Source organism: Phascolarctos cinereus, unplaced genomic scaffold, assembly GCF_003287225.1.
Source record: "Phascolarctos cinereus isolate Bilbo 61053 unplaced genomic scaffold, phaCin_HiC Scaffold_9;HRSCAF=440, whole genome shotgun sequence".
Lineage (NCBI taxonomy): Eukaryota > Metazoa > Chordata > Mammalia > Diprotodontia > Phascolarctidae > Phascolarctos > Phascolarctos cinereus.
The window spans coordinates 264,647,357-264,661,293 of record NW_027556402.1 but is presented as its reverse complement, the minus strand read 5'-3'; the positions used below and the strand labels follow the sequence as shown (position 1 = coordinate 264,661,293).

Sequence of the window (13,937 nt, the reverse complement as noted above, 5' to 3'; positions counted from 1 at the left end):
GTTGTGTGTTGTTGGGCGAGGTGCTTGCCCACCCCCTGGTGACCCTGGGCAGTAGCTCTGTCCTTTCTAGGGCAGGCACAGGCTTCTGATTCATGCCTGTGATTTTTCTAAAAGTGTGATTTGAAAATAAGTCGTCCTTCATTGAAGAATATTTTGTTGTGTGCCTTGGTACATTAACTCCCAGGTATTTTATAAATTTTGTAGTTATCTGGTTTTTGTTTCAATTTCAAGTAGATTTCAGTGAGCCATCCTGTGTAACACAGACTCCAATAAAACGCACAGGTTTTCTCCTCAGGGGAACCTGATGGCTTTTGGGGGCTCTGCTCCCATAGCCCCCAACTGCTACAAGAAGGGAGATGGGCGTTCTCTCCCCTTGTCCTTAGGCCCTGGTTTGGCTGTGCCTCCCTGTGCTTTCATTGGGGCGGGGGCCTTGCTCCCCCCCCCGCCCCCTCTGTGGAGCCTGTGAGAGGCTGTATTTGCATCCGGGTGCAATGCCATATTCACTAGTCAAGGGAATTCTCGACGGAAGCACTAACATTGCTCTTGGTTTGGAGATCTTGGGGCCTAGACCCACCCAGGAGGGCCCCAGAATTCCAACCTCTGGGGAAAATAGGTGTGAGGCTGGGCCCTTGGGTCTGTAGCGATGACCACGATAAGCATCAGTGACGCTGGCCACTGGAAAGGGCCAGGCGGGTCAGAAGGCCTGTGCTGGAGTTCTTGGGGTGGGGGGCGCACTTTTTAAAAAAATTATTTATTTTTAGCTTTCAATATTTACTTCCACAAGATTTTGAATTCCATATTTTCACCCCATCTTGCCCCTCCCCCACCCCAAGATGGCATGCATTCTGAATACCCCTTCCCCTAGTCTGCCCTCCTTTCTATCATTCCCCCCCTTCTCCTATCCCCTTCCCCTTCTATCTTCCCGTAGGGCAGGATAGATTTCTGTACCTCATTTCCTGTATTTCTTATTTCCCAGTTGCATGTGGAAACATTTTTTTTTAAACATGTGTTTTTAAAACTTTGGGTTCCAAATTTTCTCCTTTCCTCCCACCCCACCCACCCTCATTGAAAAGGCAAGCAAGTCAATATAGGCCATACATGTGCAGTTATGCAAAACACGTCCATAGTAGACATGTTGTGAAAAACTAACTAACTGTATTTCCCTTAACCCTATCGTGCACCCCCCATTTATTCTGTTCTTTCTTTTGACCCTGTCCCTCCTCAGAAGTACTTCCTTCTGATCACCCCTTTCCCAGTCTGCCCTTCTCTCTATCATTCCCCTGCTCTCTTGTCCCCTTCCTCCCCGATTTTCCTGTAGGGTAAGACAGCTTTCCATACCCAATTGAGTGTGTATGTTGTTCCCTCCTTAAGCCAAATCCTATGAGAATAAGATTCACTCATTCCCTCTCACCTTCCCCTGTTTCCCCTTCACTGTAAGAACCTTTTCTTGTCTGTTTTGTGCAAGATAATGTACCCCATTCTACCTCTCCCTTTCTCCTTCTCCTAGTATAATCGTCTCTCAGCCCTTAATTTTATTCTCCAGATATCACCCCTTCATCTTCGACTCACCCTGTGCCCTCTATCTATCTATCTATCTATCTATCTATCTATCTATCTATCTATCTATCTATCTATCTATCTATCTACCCATCTATCCATCTATCCATACATATAATTCTTCCCCTCCCACGACCCTAATACTGACAAAGATCTCGTGAGTTATAAATGTCATCTTTCCATGCAGGAATGTAAACAGTTCAGCCTTAATAAGTCTCTTATGATTTCTCTTTCCTGTTTACCTCTTCATGTTCCACTTGAGTCTTGTATTTGAAAGTCAAATTTTCTATTCAGCTCTGGTCTTTTCATCAAGAATGCTTGAAAGTCCTCTATTTCACTGAATGACCATTTTTTCCCCTGAAGGATTATACTCAGTTTTGCTGGGTAGGTGATTCTTGGTTGTAATCCTATCTCCTTTGCCCTTCAGAATGTTATATGCAATGCCCTCCAGTCCCTTAATGTAGAAGCTGCTAAATCTTGTGTTATCCTGATTGTGTTTCCACCATACTTGAATTGTTTCTTTCTGGCTGCTTGCAATATTTTCTCCTTGACCTGGGAACTCTGGAATTTGGCTACAATATTCCTAGGAGTTTTCCTTTGGGGATCTCTTTCAGGGGGAGATCGGTGGATTCTTTCAATTTCTATTTTGCCCTCTGGTTCTAATATATCAGGGCAGTTTTCCTTGATAATTTCTTGAAAGATGATGTCTAGGCTCTTTTTTTGATCATGGCTTTCAGATAGTCCAATAATTTTTATATTCTCTCTCCTGGATCTGTTTTCCAGGTCAGTTGTTTTTCCAGTGAGATATTTCACATTGTTTTCTACTTTTTCATTCTTTTGGATTTGTTCTACTGTGTCATGATGGGGGGCGCACTTTTGAGGGCTGCTTCTGTCTCTGAAGCTAAGGAGCCCTGAGCTGGCCAGAGCCACCCAGAGCCCTGGCTGTACTGTGGGCCTGAGTCAGTGATGCCTTCTCTGGCCATCAGGTCTGTGCCCTGGGGAGCTCTGGTCTGATGCGAGTGTGTGCATAGCCTGGGAGGGGGCTGTGACCCGCTGTGACTGTGCTCTGTGTCTGTGCCCCCTTTGAAGGTGTCTCCTGCTGCTCAGGCTCCTGTGTCCAGACCGCGCCCCTCCGCTCCTCTGATCTCTCCCTGCCCGCAGCCAGGAGCGTCCCTGCTGCCCCCTGGACACCCCCTTCTGGAGGTTCCCCTGGGTCTTGGCTGGGGGGGGCTGGAGGGGGGGCCTGGGGTGTGGCTGGGGCATGGCTGCGGCTACTTCTGGTGAGAACTAACAGGCGTGTGTTGGTTGTGGCATGCGTGGCGAGGGCTGCCGCCTGACGCTGGATGCAGTGTTCTGGTCACCCTTCCCCACGTGGGTGGCAGGGGTTGATGTCGTTCCTGTTTGTAGGGTGTCAGCTTTACTTTCTGTCTCTCTCCTCGTTCACCAAGGAGGGGCCGTGCCCCATTGCACGTTTCTTCAGCTGTGTGTGGGAGGGCACCGGGGGCCTGGGGTGGCCGGCTCAGTAGGAGACAGCATTCCTTTATTGCTGTGCCCTCGGAGAGGGGCCCAGGAAGCCAGGGTTTGGTCCCTTCGATTCCCTGAGCTTTTTTCTTTTAAATCTCTTCTTTCCATGGTTCCTTCTCAAGCTGTTTGGGTAAATCTTTTTCCTTCTTGCTGGCTTCCCCTTGTCAGCTGCCTCTTAATGGGAAGGATACATGTGGGAGCTGAGACTCTGAGCCCTGAGGCTGGTTCATCTGCCAAAAAACAGCAGCCTGAAGCTTGGGATGGAGCTCCTCATCCCCAGGGGAGCAGAGTCCAACTTTAACATGAAGTTCAAAGTTGGGAAGTAGGCTGGAAAAATGAGCGAGCAGCAGCAATGACAGCAACAACCAGGAAGTTGACCGTAAAATGCTACTGCGGGGGCAGGGAAGACCAAGACATACATTCAGAAGAAGATAACAATGTGAAAACAGCTACCAGAAAGACTCGAAGAAAAATGCTAATTGGACCCAAGCCCAACAAGAATTCCTGGAAGAAGTAAAGAAAGAGATAAAAGTTGGTAGAGGAAAAACTGGGAAAAGAAATGAGTGATGCAAGAAAATTATGAAAGGAAAATTAATAGCTTGGTAAAAGAGGCACCAAAAAATACTGAAGAAAACAATACCTTAAAAACCAGAATTGGCCCCAAAAGTTTGGGGGGAAAAAAGGGCTAAAAAAAATCTCTGAAAAGAACTCTTGAAAAAAGTAGAATTGGCTAAATGGAAAAGGAGGTACAAAATCTCACTGAAGAAAATAATTCCTTAAAAATTAGAATGGGATGGGGAGGCAGCTAGATGGCACAGTGAATAGAGCACTGGCCCTGAAGTCAGGAGGACCTGAGTATAAATCTGGCCTCAGACCAAACACTTGACACTTACTAGCTGTGTGACTTTGGGCAAGTCACTTAACCCCAATTGCCTAAAAAAAAAAATCAGAATTGAGAAGGTGGAAGCTAATGATTCCATGAGACATTAAGAAACAATAAAACGATATCAGAAGAATGAAAAAATAGAAAATATGAAATATTCTACTGGAAAAATGGCTGACCTAGAAAATAGATTGAGGAGAGATAATTAAAAAATTTTTGGACGACCTGAAAGCCATGATCAAAAAAAAGAGCTTAGACATCATATTTCAAGAAGTTATACAGGAAAATTGCCGTGATATCTTAGATCCAGAGGGTAAAATTGATATTGACAGAATCTGCCAATCACCTCCTGAAAAAGGACCCAAAGTGAAAACTCCCAGGAATATTATTGCCAAATTCTGCCAGAAAGAATTCAAATATCATAGAGCCACAGGATTTAGGATTCACATAGTATTTAGCGGTTTCCATGTTAAAAAAGTGGAAGACTTGGAATATGATATTCTGGAGGACAAAGGTGCTAGGATTGCAACCAAGAATCACCTACCCAGCAAAACTGAGTATAATTCTTCAGGAGGAAAAATGGAAATTTAATTACATAGAAGACTTTCAAGCATTTCTGATGAAAAGATCCATAGCTGACTGGAAAATCTGACATTTAAACACAAGGCTCAAGAGAAGTGTAAAGGGGCAGCTAGGTGGAGCAGTGGATAGAGCACTGGCCCTGGAGTCAGGAGGACTTGAGTTCAAATCCAGCCTTAGACACGTAACACTCACTAGCTGTGTGACTCTGGGCAAGTCACTTAACCCTGATTACCTCACTAAAGAACAAAAAAAGGGAGAGAAGTGTGAAAAGGAAATATGTAAGAGAAATCATGAGGGACTCAATAAATTTAAACTGTTTCCTTTCCTGCATAGGAAGATATTTGTAACTCCTAAGAACTTCCTCATTATTAGGGCATCAGTTAGAAGGCATTTACACAGACAGAAGACAGGAGTGTGAGTTGATTATGTTGGCATAATCTCTTAAAAAAACCCGAAGGGGTGTGAAAGAAGGATGCACTGGGAGAAGAGGGAAGGGAGAGGTAGAATGGGGAAGACTTTCTCGCAGAGAAGGTTTTCCAGTGGAGAGGAGGCTGCGAGGCCGTGGTAGCTGGTTGTGCTTGAACCTCACTTGTTGGAATCGGTTCGAAAAGGGAAGACTGTCCACACACAGTGTGTGTGCTGGTGATTGTCCTTCATTCTCAAAGAAGACCAGAGCGACGTCACTACACTGGAGTCAAGGTCCAAGGGTGACTGCCTGTGGCTCAGCAAATAGTCTGGATTCTTCAAATCTGCATGTCTCGCTTTTCTTTTGAGCTGCTTCAGTCCTGCTGTGCTTATGGAGCACAGCACCTTCTCTGATGAGGGCATGCTGCGCTGGGCAGTCCCATGCCAGCGTCTCCCATGTCACAGAGTCGATTCCAGAGTTCTGACAGAGACTGTGGAGAGTGTCCTTGTATCACCTTTTTTGACCGCCATGTGAGTGCCTGCCTTGTGTGTTCTCCAGAAGATGGTCTTTTAGACAAGCGCACATTAGCCCAATGGGGAAATAGGAGGGGAAGGGGAGAAGAGAAAGGAGATGAAGAAGATAAAGGGGAATGAGGATTAAAGGAGGCAGTGGTTAGAAGTAAAATAGACTTTTGAGGAGGGCCAGGACAAAAAGAGAGAAAGAAAAGGATAAACAGAAGAAAATAGGATGGAGGCAAGTACACAGTTAGGAATCCTAACTGTGAATGTGGATGGGATGAGCTCACCCATAAAACAGAAGCAGAGACTGGAATGGATCACAATCCAGAATCCAACAATATCTTGTTTACAAGAGGCACTTGAAATGGAGGTAAAATAAAGGGCTGGAGCAGAATCTAATATGCTTCAGCTGAAGTGAAAAAAAAGCAGGGGCAGCAGTCGTGATCTCAGACAAAGCAAAAGCAAAAACAGGCCTAATGGAAAGAGGTAGTCAGGGAAACTACACTATGCTAAAAGCTACCATAGATAATGAAGTAATATCAGTTTTTTTTACAACAAGTTTCTTTGATAAAAGACCTCATTTCTCAAATATAGACCAAGTATAGAACTGTGTCAGATGTATAAGAATAAGAGCCTTTCCCCAATTGATAAATGACCAAAGGATATGAACAGGCAATTTTCAGATGAAAAAATCAAAGCTATCTGTAGTCATATGAAAAAATGCTCTAAATTACAATTTTTTTGGGGGGGGGGCCTAGGCAATGAGGTTAAGTGACTTGCTCAGGGTCTCTAAATCACTATTGATTAGAGAAATGTAAATCAAAACAGCTGAGGTACCACCTCACACCTACCAGAAATGACAAATGCTAGAGGGGACGAGAGAAAAATAGGTACACTACAACACTGTTGGTAGAGTAGTGAATTGGTCCAACCATTCTGGAGAACAATTTGGAATTATTGCCCAGAGGGCAATTGAACTGTCCATACTCTCTGACCTAGCAGTCCCAAAGGATCAAAGAAAAAGGAAAACAGACATTTATGTACAAAAATATTGATAACAGCTCTTCTGGTGGTGACAAAGAATTGGAAATTGAGGGGATGCCCATCCGTTGGGGAGTGGCTGAAAGTTGTGCTATATGAACGTAATGGAATACTATTGTGCTGTAAGCAGTGACAAAGGGGAAGTTTCAGAAGAAATGGCGAGACCTATATGAGTGGATGCAAAGTGAAGTGAGAAGACCTGGGAGGTCATTGGGCATGGTGACAGCAATGTTGTCCTGATGATCAGCTGGGAAACACTTGGCTGCCTGGATCAATACAATGAACCAAGCCAGTTCCAAATGATGAAAAAGTCCACCCACCTTCAGTGAGAGAACTGAGGAATTCTGAGTGCAGATTGAAGTATAATTTTCTCTTTTATTTTTCTTGCTTTTTTCAATATGGAAATATGTTTTACGTGATTTCCCATGTATAATTGACATCATTTTGCTGGTCTTTGCAGTAGGTGGGAAGAGGTGGAAGGGAGGGAGAGGGTCTGCAACTCAAAATTTAAGTAAATACTAAATGAAAACAGCAAAGCAAAACCAAGTGCTGTACGAATCTGAGAGTTATCTGCCAGCATGGAGTTTTTTGGGTTTTTTTAGGGATTTTTCATTGTATTTACTTACCAAAGGCCATTCATTTTTCAAGAGCAGATACCTAGGGGAGGCTTTTCTGTGCAAAACCCTGGGTTGGGATGTTCTGCTCTCTCCCCAGGGCATGGTTCCTTGCTCTGTCTCGTTCCTGCCTCAGGTGAGGGGAGAGAACGCTGTCTGGTCTGGCAGATAAAGAGCCAAAGCATCAGGCCCATCGCTCCGGCCAGTGGCCTGCTCCATCCTCGCAGGCTTCGTGCTGTAGATGATGTGCTTGGCTGAGCAGGACATGTCTGGAAGAGTGATCATTAACACCCCTGCTTGTAACAGCGGGAAGGCTTTCCTCATAGGTTTGCCACTGATGCAGTACCCGGCTGCTTTGGGAGAGCCCACGTTGGGAGAGGGTGGCAGGTGGGCAGGTGTGGTCTGTGTGGATGGGCCGCCTTCACCCTCTCCCCCCATTGTTTCTCTTGCAGTCCACTCCTTCTCCATCTGCAGACCTCCTGGGTCTGGGCACTGGCCCCCCGACCAATGCAGCATCCCCTCCGGCCTCCAGCGGCAGCTTGCTAGTGGACGTGTTTTCAGAGCCTGCCTCGGCAGTGACTCAGCTCGCTCCTGGCTCACAAGAGAACTTTGCAAGGTAGTTGGAATGTTTGTGGCATCTCGAACGGAACCGCAAAGAGGGCCGTCTGTCCAGCCGTGTGCCCCAGCCTCATTCACCTGGGGACTGAGGGCAGCATGCGTTCTGCCTGCTCGGCAAGCTGCCGCCCAGGGTCTACCCCGTGCTGTGCTCCTGGCTTAGTGAGGCGGTCATGCTTGGGGCGGATCTGTGGCCGTGGCCTTCCCTCTCTCTGGCTGCAGCCTGGGCAGAGGTCCTTATTGATGACCGGCCCTTCTGGTCCTTCGGGGCAGGGCTGGGCATCAGGGAGGTGCATCTTGGGAAGCTCCTGGCCGCTCCATTTCGGACTTGGTTGGGTAGCTGCCTCCTTCCCCCTTGCTGCTGATCTTGTCTGGGCTCTTCTTTCCTGCTGGGCCTCCTCGTTCTCCCCACAATCCCCTGCGTCTGCCTCCTTTTGCTTGTAAGCTCTCTCTCTTTCCCTTTTCTCTGTCAGCATGACCCCCCCCACCCAAAAAAAAGCATGCTCCCACTGCTTTTCAGAGGGCTTGTGAAATCCCTTTCTGGTGCTGAGCCACCCTGAACATTTAAAGTGGTCCAGCTGACCCACTGCTGGGAGATCTCTCCAGCACATTTTGCCCAGATCTTCTGGGAGGAGCTCTCCCTCCAGCGGGGACTGCCCAGACCTCCAGAGTACCTTGGTCTTTGACCCCATCCACCTGTGACCTTGTTTGACCTTGGCAGGCGGGCCGCAAACAGTGGGGAGGCCTTTGTCCGTGTGGGCGAGCTGGGGGAGGGGCTGCTTTCTTGATCCCAGCACTCGGTGTGAATGAGTGCCCACACACAGGTCTCGGTGTCCCTGGCAGCCGTGGCTGTGCTGAGTGGAGGCCATCTCCAGGCTGGGGCATTTCCTTCTCTTCGGTACAGGGTTGGTTGACCCCCAGCCCGTGGCCTTGTCCTGCCTGTGGTCCGGCCCCTTCCTTGCTCAGCTCTGTCTGTACTAACCTTGACTCTCACGTCTCTGTGCCGCCCCTTCTCTGTCTCCTTTTCACGCTGCTTGACTTAGTCCTGACCTGGCTTCATCTGAGCTAGTTTCCGAGGAACCCGCCGAGACGGCGCGTGGTGCCGACGAGCTGACGCACAAGTAAGCAACCCTTCCCTCGGCGCTCCGCACATCGTCCTTGGCCTGGCTCCCGCTGCAGCGCCTGGGTGCTGTGGGGGAGAGCCCCGGCTGCTCCTCTTCTTCCTCATTCTCCCCCCTCCTTTACTTCTCTCTCCCCTCCCCTGCCTCCCCAGGACCTGCCTCTCGGCCCCTGAGAGAGAAGCCAGACGCCTCCAGTGACTCCGGGCGCTGTCCCTAGGGGGCTTTTCTCCCCAGACTTTGCCCTTGACTTTAGGAGGCCTCTGCGCTTGTTCCCTGCAGCTCAGAGAGGCCCCAGTGTGGTTCAAGCCCAGCCCCCGGAGCACAGGAGAGGCCAGCGATGCAGTGTCTGGCTCTGCGTGGCTCTGGGCGGTGCTGTGCTCCCGCTCAAGGGGAGGCCTCTTCCTGCTCTGCAAGGCCTTCGGCCCCTGCCACGAGTAGCCCCCCAGCCTGCGGGTGTCCCTTTCTCCCCAGGTTCGTCTGTAAGAACAACGGAGTGCTGTTTGAGAACCAGCTGTTGCAGATCGGCCTGAAGTCAGAATTCCGCCAGAACCTGGGTGAGTTTCTCCTCCGGGCCGCTGGAGGGTCTCTTTCCACTGGCCGCGCCCCTGTGCTCTCTCGCAGGGTTGCTGTCTCCCTCTGGCAGGGAGTCGGGGTCTGTGCCCCACTGCTGTTGGAGGGCCCGGACCGAGGAGTGAAAATGTGTTTCTTCTCTTCTTTCCTAGGTCGCATGTTTATATTTTATGGTAACAAGACTTCCACGCAGTTCTTAACCTTTACCCCGACACTAATCTGTTCCGATGACCTTCAGTCCAATATCCTTGCCTCCTGCCTCACTGGTCACCCGTCGCCTAGTGTTGGGTTTCTGGGAGGTTTGTGGCCGATGCCCCGCCTGGCTTCTGCTGACCCCTTTGTGGGATGGGTACAAGAAGAGGTGTAGTGAGGACGAGGAGCCCTCGTGTCTGACCGCGAGCTGCCTCCCCGAGGGGCTGCATGAGCACAAGCCCCTCAGCCCTTCTCTGAGGCAGTTCTGGTCCGTGCCCTCCCATCAGGTAGGAGTCTTTCCTCCGGAGCTGCTGCGGCTCCTCAGGGGCTCTTTCTGTCCTCATTCCCTGCGTCCTCTTCAGGCCCAGCTCTTCTGTGATGGTGCCACTGTGTCTGGCGGCACACGTGCCTGGTACGTGCCAGGGAGCGCTTGGGTCCCTGGGAAGCGTGGCCTCACCTGCCGGCGGTCCTCTTCCTCTTCTGCCCATCCCGCTCTGTGGCCTGTGGGGCCTGGCCCTTGGCCTGTTTCATTGAGTCTCTTCCTTTGATTCTTGTGTTTGCCCTGAGGGATTTGGTCCTGCACCAACACCCCGAGGGATGCTCCTACCTCCAAAGGTAGGATGAGGCCAGCGGTGTCACTTCGAGGAGAGACCTTCCTACATCATGTTAAAGACAATGTCTATGGGGCTCTCCTTGTGAAGGAATGGGGTTCCTGGGGAGGGCGTGAGGGATCCAGAACGGAGGTGGGAAGCCTGGGGCCCGAGCGGAGCTGCAGGCAAGCCCCTGGGTACAGCGCCAGCTCCGGGGGGGGGTGTCACGCTGCATGCATGGATTGAGGGGCCCTCTCCCATCCTCCTCTCTTCAGTAGCAGGAAGGAACCTTGGAAGCCCTTGGTGGAAGGCTGTGCCTATGGCCCTGCCTCCCCTGGGCTCCCTGCCACGTGCCCTCATCTCGTCTTCTCTGAAGGTTGGGGTGGAGCCTGTGATCTGGAGGGGAGGACGTCTGCTGCTGGCCCTGGGCCCACCCGGGGTGGCTTGGGCTTTCTTAGGGCTCCCTCTTCCCCTGATGGTCAGTCTTTGGTGGTCTCAGACCAGTCAGTCAATATTTATTAAGCGCCTGCTCTGTGCCATGCACTGTGCTAAGTATCAGAGATACAAAAGGAGGCAGCCCCTGCCCCCCAGGAGCTTACAGTTGCGTGGGAGAGACAACAGAAACGAAACGGAAGCCTCTGTCATTGCTGTCCTGCCTGCACCCCCCCCCCCCGCAGCGGCATTCCTGACATACTTGTAGGGTAGACCGCATGCCATCTGAGAGCTATGGATGCACTTTTGTGCCGAGCCTCAGCTTCGGCTTGGTTTAATTCGGCAAACGCCTATTAAACACTTGGTGTATGCGGGCGGCTGTGACAGGGTTCCAGAGACAAGCAGAAAGAGCTTCTGCCTTCCCATCTTGCTTATTCAGAAATCTCGGTGAATTCCTTGTTTGCCTACATTCATCTCTTTTTTCCCCTTTTTGGGAGTCTCTTCAGGGCTGTCTCCTAGACACGCTTTCCCCTTCCACCTGACTGTGTAATTAGGGACCAGGGTTACTTTGCCTCCTAAGCTCTTCTTGACAGCGAGCACGGCATCCAAAGAGAGAGACCGGTGGGCAAACCCAGCCAGCCCTGGGTGGCCAGGGCGCCCTTTTTAAGCCCTCCCTTCTGGCATGAGCGCTCAGCTTGTCTGTTTAGGGGCACCCTGAGGGCTAGGGCTCCGCCAGGTGGTCCGGTCACCGACATAGGTGGTCTGTCAGTCACCTTTTGCAAGGTGGTGCGGTGGGGGGTGGTCCAACTCATGACTTTGCACACGAGCTGGGCTCCTTAACCTGCTCGCACATCTGAACCTGCAGACCAAGCCGGTGGACCCGACCGTGGACGGGGGTGCACAGGTGCAGCAAGTGGTGAACATCGAATGCATCTCTGACTTCACCGAGGCACCCGTCCTCAACATTCAGTTTAGGTGAGTGTCGGACTGGGGCGTCGGTGCTGCCCCCACCTGGTGCTGGGGGTGGGCAGCGTGGGAGCTGTGTGCGGAGCGAGGGCCTCCTGCTGCATGGCTCTTTCTCCCCTGGGCTTGCTTTGCCTTTTGTCTTGCTGTGCCACATCCTGCCACACCACACCATGCCGTGCCTCGATTTTTCTCGCCGTGCTCTGCCTTGCCACGTCCTGCCATGTTATGCTGTGCCTCCCCTTTTCTTGCTGTGCGCTGTCCTGCCATGCCACGCTGTGCCTCCCTTTTTCTCACCTTGCTTTGCCTTTTGCCTTGCCATGGCCTGCCATACCATGCCTCCCTTTTTCTTGCCTTGCTTTGCTTTTTGCCTTGCCACATCCTGCCACGTCATGCTGTGCCTTTTTCTTGCCATGCTTTGCCTTGCCACGTCCTTCCACGCTGTGCTTCCCTTTTTCTTGTCTTGCTTTGCCTTTTGCCTTGCCATGGCCTGCCACACCACACCACGCCTCCCTTTTTCTTGCCTCACTTTGCTTTTTGCCTTGCCACATCTTGCCACGTCATGCTGTGCTTTCCTTTTTCTCATCATGCTTTGCCTTTTGCCTTGCCACATCCTGCCACGTCCTGCCACGCTGTGCTTCCCTTTTTCTTGTCTTGCTTTGCCTTTTGCCTTGCCACGACCTGCTGCGCCCCGCCATGCCTCCCTTTGTCTCGCCTTGCTTTGCTTTGCTGGGGCTTCTAGTGACTTAGCATCCTGAGGTTGGTCCTCAGAACACTTTGAGGCTTTCCCACTGATGAATGACCCCACGTTCTGTTAACTGTTTCTGCCAAGAGGGATGCGAAGTTGGGCCTTCCCGGAGGCAGGTTTGGAGGCTTTTTGAGACGACTAGAAAGCTATGATGAAGGGGAAGGGGAGACAGGGCGGCTCAGGGCTGTGTGGCTGGCCCCGGGCCCCTTCTCTGGCTTCCTCGTGTCCAGAAGAATGGTGCTGAGATGGGCTCTTGGCTTGAGAATCACCCTGGATTCCTGTGGAAATACTTCACTTCCAGAGCCCCTCAGAAAAGCACCTCCCCCTTGCATCCTTGCGGCCTTTTCTCTCTTTAAGGAGCCTGGGGGTAGCACCCAGTGGCAGCGTTCTATCATGTTTGTTGTGTGTGGGGCAGCCTGGATGTGAGGCCTTGGCTCTGCCCCTTCCAAGCTGGGCCCTCGGGCGGGAGGTGATGCCTGGAGCTCAGCAGATCCTTCAGGGTAGGCCTGGGGTTTTTCCCCTGACCTGCATTCTCTCCCATGTGTCTGGTGTGCAGGTATGGGGGAACCTTTCAGAACGTGTCGGTCAAACTGCCCATCACACTGAACAAGTTTTTCCAGCCCACAGAAATGGCTTCCCAGGATTTCTTCCAGCGCTGGAAACAGCTGAGCAAGTGAGGACTTTGTGCATAGTGGGGGGGGGGGGGGCGGGGCAGATGGTGGTGGCAGCGGGCAGCCTCGCAGCTCTTTCTGACTCACCGCTCCCACAGTCCCCAGCAGGAGGTGCAGAACATCTTCAAGGCCAAGCACCCGATGGACCCCGAGATCACCAAGGCCAAGGTAATGTGGGCCTTGGGACCCCCATCGAGGCCTTGGGGTCCAGCCCCTTCATTGTGCAAGTCCAGAGCCAGGGTTCTTTCCGTCATTTCCAGTGATTCCTTGACTTTGATCTCAGAATTCCCAAGTGTACCAGACTAGAGATAGTAAGAGCCCGTGTGGTGTGGGGGGCCACAAGAGGCCAGGCTCTGACCTTGCCTGCGACACTCTGAGCCTCACTCTCCTGCTCTGTGAAGTGGGGAAGCAGTTCCTGTAGCAGGCAGGCACCTCTGAGGTTTTCTCCGAGCTCTGCCGAGGGGCATGTGTGGTGGTCTCGCCCCTCTCCCCAGGCTTACAGGGTGGTCCGGGGCCTCTGGAGTGCTGCTGTCTGGTCGCCTCCTCTCCATGGCCCAGCTTTGGGCCTTGCTGTACCCGAGCTGTCCGGACGTCCAGGGTCTGCCTCCCCCGGAACGGTGGGAAAGGGCTCCTGCTTGCATCTCCAAGGGAGGCCCTGCCATTGTACCACACAGTGCTTCATCATTCCCATCTCTCTTGGACAGATCATAGGCTTCGGCTCTGCTCTCTTGGAGGAGGTGGACCCCAACCCGGCCAACTTTGTGGGGGCTGGCATCATCCACACCAGGACGGCACAGATTGGGTGCTTGCTGCGCCTGGAGCCCAACCTGCAGGCCCAGGTGAGGGCACGGGAGGGCACGGGAGGGCGCTGGAGGGCGCCACTCCAGCCCCCGGACCAACAGCCTCTGTT

The 13,937-nt window shown here is 51.5% G+C and overlaps 1 protein-coding gene across 1 annotated transcript in view; it reads left to right on the top strand.

Moving 5' to 3' along the window:
• Positions 1-13,937, top strand: part of AP2A2 (adaptor related protein complex 2 subunit alpha 2) — a 68,232-nt gene that overhangs the window by 52,841 nt on the left and 1,454 nt on the right. Inside the window, 7 exon segments of the mRNA XM_078148737.1 lie at positions 7,578-7,741; positions 9,333-9,415; positions 9,584-9,673; positions 11,497-11,620; positions 12,913-13,029; positions 13,126-13,195; positions 13,732-13,866. Of these exon segments, the coding sequence (XP_078004863.1) occupies positions 7,578-7,741; positions 9,333-9,415; positions 9,584-9,673; positions 11,497-11,620; positions 12,913-13,029; positions 13,126-13,195; positions 13,732-13,866 (783 nt within the window).